This window comes from Sapajus apella, unplaced genomic scaffold (genome assembly GCF_009761245.1).
Source record: "Sapajus apella isolate SASKATOON/1434 unplaced genomic scaffold, GSC_monkey_1.0 scaffold25, whole genome shotgun sequence".
NCBI lineage: Eukaryota > Metazoa > Chordata > Mammalia > Primates > Cebidae > Sapajus > Sapajus apella.
The window spans coordinates 16,410,538-16,421,353 of NW_022436965.1; the positions used below are offsets into that span (position 1 = coordinate 16,410,538).

Genomic DNA, 10,816 nt, shown 5'->3' on the forward strand with positions numbered 1-10,816 from the left:
CTTATAACTCAACTTTAAAATACCTGCACCATTAAGGCAAGAACAAACCATAAGTCCAATTCTAAATGCTTTTAAGCAATAGGAACTATGAAGGAGCACAAAAAGAGTTATGAGAAGAGGATCTAGAAAAAGTTGGCAAACTTTTTCAAGAAACATGCATACGTGACAACATGAATTTAAAACCTCAACCAAATGATTAAAAAGGCAGAACGTCAGGAGTGACAAATTTAGGAGGTAATTGTTTCTTGGGAGTTGGCAAATTTTTTCTCACAAGTACCAGACAGCAAGTATTTTCCAGCTTTGCAGGTCATGGGATCTTTGTCACAAGTACTCAGCTTTGCCATTAGAAAGAAGCCATAAACAATACCTAAATGAGTAAGTGTGGCCCTATTCCATTAAAATTTTCTTAACACAAGCAAGTAGCCTCAGCATTTGGCCTAGAAACTATTGTTTGCTGACCCCTGATCTAATTCTGTAAGTCCTAGGGGTATATTTTGCTGAGGGTATCTTCTCAGACTTAGGGATTTGCCTGACAATTGCTTCTTTTCTAAACATGCTTAGCAACCAAAATATTTCAATATTTTAAACTCTTTCACATATAGCCTAAATAAAGAGCTCAATTTCCAAAGACTGAGTTCAATAAAGACTCATTTGTTATTCCTTGAACAAATAAGTACACAGATAAGGGGAAGAACATTTGAGGAAGAGAAAAATCCCTGCCTGCTGTACCTGAAAAAAAAAAAAAAAAACTTCCAGGATTCTACCTTCTTCCTGATTAAATGCCTTTCCACCATGATGAAGAAGACTTTTGTCTTTGTTCAATTTCCTTTCCATTATCTATTGCTTTCATTTACGTTAGATCATCTAGTCAAACAAATATATCTAGTTTTCACCAGTCAAAAAGAAACACAACTGGCTGGGCGTGGTGGCTCACACCTGTAAATTTTCCTTTAGGAACTAATTTACTTTTATGTAGTTGAGATTGGATTTAACCTTCTAGTATAATAAACATGGCATGGAGTTGTTTGCAACTTGAATAAAATAAAATTCAACTTGGTTCAGAGGTAAGTACGGTTCTGAGTAAAGAGAGAACAAGTCATTAGAAAGAGCCTTTCTGCCTAAGTACACTCAGCACTTTGGGAGGCCAAGGTGAGTGGATCATGGGGTCAGGAGTTCAAGACCAGCCTGGCCAAGATGGTGAAACCCCGTCTCTATTAAAAATGCAAAAATTAGCCGGACACAGTGGCAAGCACATGCAATCCCAGCTATTTGAGAGGCTGAGGCAGGAGAACTGCTTGAACCCAGAAGGGCGGAGGTTGCAGTGAGCCAAGATTGAGATCATGCCACTGCACTCCAGCCTGGGTGGTAGAGTGAGACTCCATCTCAAAAAAAAACAAAAACAAAAACAAAAAAACACAGTTAATTTCAAGTAACAGCTAAAACTCTAGAAAAGTTATTTCTTGACCAAAGATTATTCAGCTATTAAGAATGACATTTACACCCAGGTGTAGTCATCTGCCTATAGTCCCTCGGGAGGCTGAGGCAGGAGGACCACCTGAGCCCAGGAATTTGAGACCAGCCTGGGCAACACAGTGAGACCTTGTCTTTAAAGAGGGGAAAAAAAATGAAGTTCTCTATTTCACCCTGCCACCAGACCAATTCCAACCAATGCCAGATGTCAACTATTAAGCTGTGAGGAAAAAGTTTTTCCTACCTTCATACCATCTTTGAAAAATCCTGTTTCACTGATATAGAGAGAACTGGAAACATTTATAAAAACGACAAAAATAAAAATTTTCCTTTAGGAACTAATTTACTTTTATGTAGTTGAGATTGGATTTAACCTTCTAGTATAATAAACATGGCATGGAGTTGTTTGCAACTTGAATAAAATAAAATTCAACTTGGTTCAGAGGTAAATACGGTTCTGAGTAAAGAGAGAACAAGTCATTAGAAAGAGCCTTTCTGCCTAAGTACAGCATTAACTGTTCATGCCAATGCTATATTTTATACTGGTATTAGAGTTTAGAGAGAATAAAGGTACGTCTTATAATGAAAACAGATTAATATACTTCTATCTCTCTTCTTTGCTGAGAATACTGGATAGTTCCTTTGCTACTTAAGTGCCACTCAATAAATGAAAACAGTCCCAGTGTTTGCAGTTTCATGGCATTAAAGTACTTATGGATGATTTAGCTCTCATTGCTAATGTAGTTCCCTTCACAAGGTAACACGTGCAAGTTAAGATTTGGTAATGAATTTTCAGCATCAGCCAAAGTCCATTTAGAACATCCTAAAGAGGTATCCTCTGTATACACACCAATATAGGTGTTCATTAATGTAGACAGAACATCAGTAACTCCTATGACTGATCCATCAGTGTTGCTAGCTAAGAACTAGGACAATGTCACAGTGAACCTGGGTAAGAATCTTGGACAGTTATTTAGAATAATGATATCTCTTCTAACTAAAATGGGGAAATTGTCTTCAGAAGTTTTAATTTGTTTAAAACCTAGGCTGCCTTAAATTTCATGAATTTCATGGCTCTGGCTAGGCTAATTAGGAGAGAACCAGCAAACATGATTGTGCTGATGTGGTCCTAGATGACCAGGAAGCACCCTATTCACAGTATCAATATAGGAAAAAGCCATTTAAAGTGAATGAAAAGGGAGGGGAAACCCACCAAACATTCATAGCATTTCCACATGAATGAGACAGTCCCTACCTCATTTGTTTGTTGCTAACCCTTGATGGATAATTGACAAATGTTGCAAAGTTTCTCTTTACATAAATTACTGCACTTCACCTTTAAAATTTGGTAATAGTTTAAAAAGCTCCATTTCTCACATATAATCTAAGAAACTAACAAAGCAACAAAGAACTTTCCAGGCCAAGTTCACTGGCTCATGCCTGTAATCCTAGCACTTTGGGAGGATTACTTGAGGCCAGGAGTTCAAGACCAGCCTAGGCAAATTTTGTAGAGACACTTGTCTCTATAAAAAAATTTAAAAATTAGCCTGGACATGGTGGTGCATGCCTATAGTCCTAGCTACCTGGGGGCTGAGGCAGGTGAATCGCTTGAGCCCAGGAGTTCAAGATTACAGTGAGCTATGATTGCACCACTGCACTCCGGTTTGGGAGATTAAAAGTGAGACACTGTCAAAAAAATACAAAAAAGAAAAAAAGAACTTTCTAGCATACTATTTCTCAAAAGTAGGATGGACTTGAAGTTTTTTTTGGTAAGCTTAAAAGCTCCATCCAAAGCAGCATAATCTGTACTTCTTACCTCACTGCCTATTTAGTAATGGCAAACTCTGTCCACTGAAAACCTTATTACCAGTTGTTTCCCTAAGGATTTTAGTCTAATTCAATTTTACCTTTTCTATGCCACAGAGCATAGCCAGTCCCTAAAGACGGCTTTAGAAGACAGATTTTACCCTATCATGCTGTTGCCCAACTAAAGAGGAGGATGCACCAATGTCTTCTAAAGACGAAATACAGTTTCAATGCTGCCTTTAAGGGTAGGCTCTTATTAAATGGTAGCATCATTATCTTCCCATAAAAGATGCATTTCTATGCTTTTTCAGAAGAGAAAATAACCTTTCTCTTGAGAGAGGGTGCAGCTTTATGTACATGTACAATTCTCAGATTGCTTAAGATCTATCTTTTGCATTCTAATTTCTTATCACAAAGAAATTTCATTCTTTTCACATACCACACCTTTTCACATACCACAAAGCAATCTCAGGAAAAGAGCACATGACTAACATTCTCACAAATGGTTCACTAGTGCAGGTACGACCTGCCCCTCTCCCAAAGCTCTTTTACAATCATCTATGCCTCTGCATTGAAACAATTTCTTAAACCATTACATACTTAAATACTTAAAAGAATCCCAACAGTTAGTGCTCCGTCAAGAGAAGCTAGAGGTTTTTCAACTTGCACTGTAAGTTGTAAGCATCTATTTGCCTGCATCCCTTAATATTCCTCCTTCTCTTACTGCATGCAAGACAAGGTATGTAAAGTTCTACATGTTCGGTAAGTTCTTTCAGTGCTGGATTAAGAATCTTAGAAATACCCAGAATTACTAAAAAGGTCCCTTGAAGTTTTAAAAATCTTAGGAATGACTAAGTAACTAAACCTGATCAAAACTGATCCATTGATCATTTATTGCAACATGATTCTGCATGATGTTTTCTGATAAGTGCCCTGTAGTATATTATTAAAAAGCAAAGCTCTTAGAGTCACCAGCTATTTGCTGATGGTTGGTTTATGAATTACTAGGTTTGCAGACCCGAGACATAGGTTTAAGTGAGGTTCTTCTATATGCCTGAAAATATAAACTATTACATATGTATAAGGAAATGAAATTGTGGTTGTAATAAGAACCATAGTGTTGAATTTCTTCAACCACAATACTGCAGAAAAAACATGTTTAAAACTTCATATAAAAGATATCAAATAATGGAGACCTGTAGATTTAAAAATACAATCCAGGCTCATTTCACTGGAAAGTGACATTTTTGATGTACAATATTGCTGAATGTGAAAATAGGAGCCAAAGAGACTGGATGAAACTTTGGTAGTCAGCCTAACACATTACTTCACCTGAACTAGAGCCATTACTCAAGGATGTGTAGCACTATGGTTTACAAATACCAGTCAGGAATTAGCAGTACGGCTCTGTGCTGTTTGATATTTGCAAAACATAAAAACACTTCCCTCCCTGCTCTTCTCTTTCTCAACACAACAATAAAGTCCCCAAATGTAGCAGTACCTATTGCATATGCTTTGCTGCTCATTTCACTTCCAGTTGCCAAGTGCTTCAGGTGATGCTGTCCACTAGAATACTGCTTTCAAGATGGCTGAATATATGAAATAACTAGGCAAAGTATTAGATGCCTAGTCAGGGCAAAGATAAAGTCTAACCTTTCAAAATAAGAACCACCAGCATTCGTTTTTTTCTTGAAACACAAAAATGCATGTTATGGCAGTCTTCATCACCATCATGACTACCTCCTTCTCTTCTGGATGGCTGCTTCCGATGGTCGAGGCTCCTGCTGCATTTTTTAGATATGGGCAATGATAGCCACAAAGATGATATGGACCAAAATACAGTGTTCAAACATGACTGGTAGATAAATGACCATTTATCATCGTTTTGTTAAAAAAGCTTTTTCTCTTATAAAGTTAACAAACCAAGGCTGTTGATCCCTGAATTAGAAAGTTGATTTGCTTGATTATTTTCCAAAGTATGAGCGGGAAATAAGAAGGGAAGAGCCTTTAGTGCTTTTGTGTATGTTGCTAATCCTCCAGTTTGGCAACATCTTGGGAGTGCCTTCTGGCCTAGTGACATGGTATTTTGTAAATCTAAAGTAACAGCCCACGGCCCTGATGCTGGCTGCTTACGGCTCAAAGGGGAAGAGGATCAGCCCCCTCCCCCTCCATGTTTCAATCTGGCCCAGTGGTGGACACAGAGCCCTGGGCAGCTTCCCCAGGAGCAACTGTCTCTTCCTGTGAAGGTGACTCTTCCTCAGCTTGTCCTCGAGATGTGACAGTTGTTTCAGGGGAGATGCTGTGAGGCCCCTCCAGGGGTATACAGCCAGGGTGGTTTTTGCGAAAGTGCTGATTCAAGATGGCCTGGAAGGGGAAACTTTTGCCACAAACATGACAGTGAAAGGGCTTATTGCCTGTGTGCTTTCGGATATGATACTCCAGCTGATCTTTCCGGGTATACTTCTTGCCACACATGCGGCAGACGAATGGTGTGATCCCCATGTGTAGGCGCATGTGGCGGTCCAGGCTTCCCTTCTGGTTGAAAGATTTGGCGCAGTAGATGCAGGTGAGACGAGGGTTGTACCGGAACCACCGCTCAGATACTTCCTGCTCTCGGAGATATTCCACATAGCCACTTACTCCCATCATTGCTGACTCTTCTACCTGCAGCAGGTAAGGAAAATAACCAAGAAAGAACATATATTATTAAGCATACATATCAAAAGCAATCAAATCTATTTTTACTTGTTACTAAGATATACGTACATTTTTAGTGGAGAACCAAACATAAAATTAATTACTACCAAAAAGTGAAGATATTGCCACAATAATTTTAAAAGATTTGAGAATACTCTGTTCTATTACTATATAAAAGAACAACACAGTAAAGTTACTTTCTGTCTGACCAGTTGGATGCTTATTAAACCCCAGCTGAACATACAGTAATCTGAGAATCTGAGCCCACTTACACCATACCCTGGATCCTAATCTTACAATTATATTCTAGACAATCAAGTACTTAGGCAGTGCTGGTCTAACAGAGCTGTTTTTGTTTTTAAACAGGATCTCTCACTCAGGCTAGAGTGCAGTGGTATGATCACAGCTCATTACAGTTTCAACCTTCCCAGACTCAGTTTGATCCTCCTACCTCAGCTTCCTGAGTAGCTGGGACCACAAGCAGGCATCACCACTCCCAGATAATTTCTGTGCTTTTTGCAGAGCTGGGGCTTTACCATGAATTCCTGGACTCAAGCAATCTACCCGCTTTGGTCTCCCAAAGCGCTGGGATTACAGGTGTAAGCCACGACGCTCAGCCAGAACTATCTATGATGATGAAAATGCTCTATAACCTACCCCATTCATTACAGTAGTCACCAGTCACCTGTGGCTATTGAGTATTTGTAATATGGCTAATACAACTGAGTAATTTTTACAATTTTAACTGCTTTCAATTGCAATTTAAATTTAAAAAGCCACATGTGACAAGTGGCAAATGACTACTATTTACTATATTAGATAGTATAGAATATATAATGACAAATATATTATAAATTATGACATCATTAATACCACATTATAATCTAGCAGTAGCTAGCTTTATAAAAATACATATAATTTGTAGGTGACAGTATTCTTTTTTATCTAAAAATATTTCAGTATCATATTAACATATTATTTTCACTCTAAAGACTATTAAAAGCTTAACTGACCTCAGAGTAAATTGTAGGACATAGGTTTCTCCTATCTGAAAACTGGGAGGGAATATGAACATATTCTTTTCAATAAATAACTTAAAAATCTTGGATTTAAGGCCAGATAGGTGGCTCATGCTTATAATCCCAGCACTTTGGGAGGCTGAGGTGGGAGAATGACTTGAGCCCAGGAGTTTGAGACCAGCCTGGGCAGTGCAGCAAGACCCCATATCTACAAAAAATAAAAATAAAAAAATTAGCTGGGTGTGGTGATGCACACCTTCAGTCCCAACTCCTTGGGAAGGCTGAGGTGTGAGGATCGCTTGAGCCTGGGAAGTTGAGACTGCAGTGAGCTGTAATCATGTCACTGCACTCCAGCCTGGGTGACAGAGCAAAACTCCATCTCAAAACAAACAAACAAACAAAACCTTGGATTTAGAAATGTTTTTGTTCAAAATTCTGTATTAAAAAAAATCAATCAGAAATTACTTGTTTTTTTACCCTGATTTAATAAGTAACTTCTGAAGTCATTAGGAGAATAAACTCCTTTTTAAATATGTAGGTAGGAATTATACATGTTTAACAGAGGCTAAAGTACCAATGCAAACAGAAGAAAATGTCAAAGTTGACTCTGGAGTAACTAGAGCAAGATTCATCTAGTTAGCAATTAATCTTGTCCCTGCGATTTTTCCCCTAAGAGACAATATAGAAAATCTTGTGCCCTTTTAATTCTAAAAATGTGTTTTGTCTCCTCCTATCCTGATGGTGCTACTCAGCATTTTCACTAGAGGTGGTTCTCAACAGGTGTGGGAAGCAGTATGTAAAGTCAATGGTTGAATACTAAGACTGAGGTTTTAAGATTATTTTCTGATTTGTTTTATATATTTTTTTCAGCTTCATTTCCCTGGAAAATAAAAACTGAATTCACATAAAGAATGAGGAATCATTCCACTAAAGCGTGACCAAGGACAAAACATAGAATAACTTCTCTAAGGCTGTCTTCTCATCCATAAGGTACAAAGGTTATCATATGATTTGCGAGCTTTACAGAATTCTCATGAGAACTGAACTGATAACAGTACTCTTTTTTTCTAAAAACAATGGTAACTTTTAGGACCTATATTTTGAATGCATATTACATAGCAATTAAGGATGCTGAAACCTGGGTTCAAATCTGAGTTCTATTTATTGTGTGACTTGGAGCAAGTTAGTTAGCTATTCTATTCCTCAATTTCCTCACCTGTAAAGTGAATATAATAATAGCATTTCGCTCACTAGTTGCTTTGAGCATTGTGAATGAGTTAATACACTAAAGTGCTGAATAAATGTTAGCTATTATTAAATATTACAAACTCATATTATTTATAATCTTGAGGGTAACAATACCCTAAGAAATCTCCCCAACTCTAAGGAAGGTAATGTCATACTACTATTATCCACATGCTGAAAGTAAATGCACTTTAGTAATCAGTGATAAACTGTAAGCACAACAATCATACATTATGATCAGTCTTGTCCAAAAAATTACTGCAGTGAAGTTGCAACAGAAGAACAAATACCACAAAATATAGATTGGGTCCTTGTCAAAGGCAGCAATACACATTTGGTAGTTTATTGTTTTAAACCTTAAAAAGAAGCAAAGGCAAAAATGGTTGCCCCTGGTTCTCTATGTTGCCAAGAAGTAGATTATTTCACTCCTCTCACCAGGCAATTACCTACTAGATTGTAAACTCTGTTGTAAGCATAGGGACATTCTGCACTGCCAAATATCTAGGAATTTGATCAGTGTTTGGCTCAACAGCTATTTCTGAATGAATTATTCCATATAATAAATAAATTCCATATAAATGAAAGGTTTCTATCTTTTCTAAAACAAACATCAAACTAGATACTTGACATGGACTTCAAAGCCTTCTACCATTCTAATTTTCAGTTACTAACCACAGACTCACAGTTAACTAAAGGGCCTTAAGAAGTCATCTGACTTGATGTATTGTTTTTGAAAGATCTCCAAAATTAAGTATTTTACAAGTAACTAAATAACTCCCTATTTAGCAGGTGCCTATTTATTGGGCAACTACTAAGTAAACTTAGTTACTTATAATTACTTAGAGATAAAATAACTCCTATTAATCAGGCACCTAAGAAGATAATTTCAGAGATACAAAGATTAGAAAATGTGGTTGGTCTCTCAAACATAAAACACACTTGGATAGTGTCTGATCCTATGTTCTTGTTTCCCCAAAATGCTCCCCCCCGCACCCTGCTAATTATTGTATTTGGGCTTTGTAGGCCTTCACTGAGTTGGTGATTCCTAGGTGGCCTAGTTTGTGTAAATATAATGTACTGGTCTTTCTCCATGTTCTTTTTTGAGACAGAGTCTTGCTTTGTTGCTCAGGCTGGAGGCAGTAAAGTGATCTTGGCTCACTGCAACCTCTGCTTCCTGGGTTCAAGTGATTCTCCTGTTGCAGACTCCCAAGTAGGTGTGATTACAGGCACCTGCCACCATGCTTGGCTAATTTTTTCTTTTTAGTAGAGACAAGGTTTCTCCATGTCAGTCAGGCTGGTCTTGAACTCCTGACTTCAGGAGATCTACCTGTCTCAGCCTCCCCAAGTGCTGGGATTACAGGTGTGAGCCATTGTGCCTGGCCTAAACCTATTTAATCTTTAATCCTAAAGTAGAGAGAAGCAACTGGGGGCCTTCTACCTCCCGGGTTCAAGCGATTCTCCTGTCTCAGCCTCCCAAGTAGCTGAGATTACAGGTGGCCACAACCATGCCCAGCTAATTTTTTGTATTTTTATTAGAGAAGGGATTTCACCCCGTTGGCCAAGCTGGTTTTGAACTCCTGACCTCAGGTGATCCACCCGTCTCGGCCTCCCAAAGTGCTGGGATTAGAGGTGTGAGCCACTGCACCTAGCCTAAATGTTGAATTTATATCTAAGTCACTCAGGAACTTTTATACAGGTGTAAAAAACTTATGTCAAAGTGGCCACAAGATTGCTTAATAGGAGGTGAACAAATGTAACTTCATATTTACCACTAGAAACTGAAGGTTTATGTGAAATCTTGAATTTATGAGGAGGGAGGGAGGGTAGGAAAGTCTGTACCTGTCTGTTCTTTTCCTAGTCCCTTGCCCTCATTCCTGAACTGCAGGAGACAAAGCCTCTTTGGGCTTTGGTGACCCCATCGCTGGGGTGTGTTTATTTGGTGGTTGACTTTGCTGTACTCATTACTTCCTTGCCCATTTTCTAATCATTCATAACCCATGCTGACTCTTTCCCCTTCCCTTCTCCTTTCCCTGGGAAAATACAATGAATAAACAAAGACTTATTGGTACTAAAACTGTCAAAAAAGCAAAAACACAAAAGGAAAGAAAAGGTGGTCACTGCTCTCAAGGAGATTTCAGTTTAACAGGAGACACAAAAGTAATGCAAATAAAAAAGGAACAACATACATGAGTCTAGTGAATTTGGAAAAATTGTATTGTACCATGCTATAATAGCAGCCTAAGAAGAAAAAAATCAAAATAAGACTGGAGCAGTTATGGCAGATAAAACCAGAAGCTGGGCCTTGGGTGAACCCAGACACCTGAAAAGAATGAGGCATCCAGACTTTAGATGCAGAGAGAGAAATAAGTTTAATGTGGTTCTGATACATGGAGAGTCTACCTGTTTGAGACAGTGAATGCTGATGAGTGGTGGGAAAAGTGGGGTTAAAAAGATTGTAAATTACTTGGAAAATGAGGCCAAGTATATTAAACTTCATGTCATAGAAAAAGCTACAGAATGTTTTTATTTTTATTTTTATTTTTTTTTATTTTATTTATTTTTTTTTATTTATTTTTTTT

The 10,816-nt window shown here is 38.0% G+C and overlaps 1 protein-coding gene across 4 annotated transcripts in view; it reads right to left on the bottom strand.

Moving 5' to 3' along the window:
- Window positions 1-3,764: 3,764 nt before the first annotated feature.
- ZBTB37 (zinc finger and BTB domain containing 37) overlaps window positions 3,765-10,816 on the bottom strand; it is an 18,330-nt gene continuing 11,278 nt past the window's right edge. For all 4 annotated transcript variants that reach the window (XM_032291346.1, XM_032291349.1, XM_032291350.1 and 1 more), the window contains one exon: window positions 3,765-5,940. In XM_032291346.1, coding sequence (XP_032147237.1) covers window positions 5,452-5,940 — 489 coding nt within the window. In that variant the 3' untranslated portion in view covers window positions 3,765-5,451. The remainder of the gene's footprint in view (window positions 5,941-10,816) is intronic.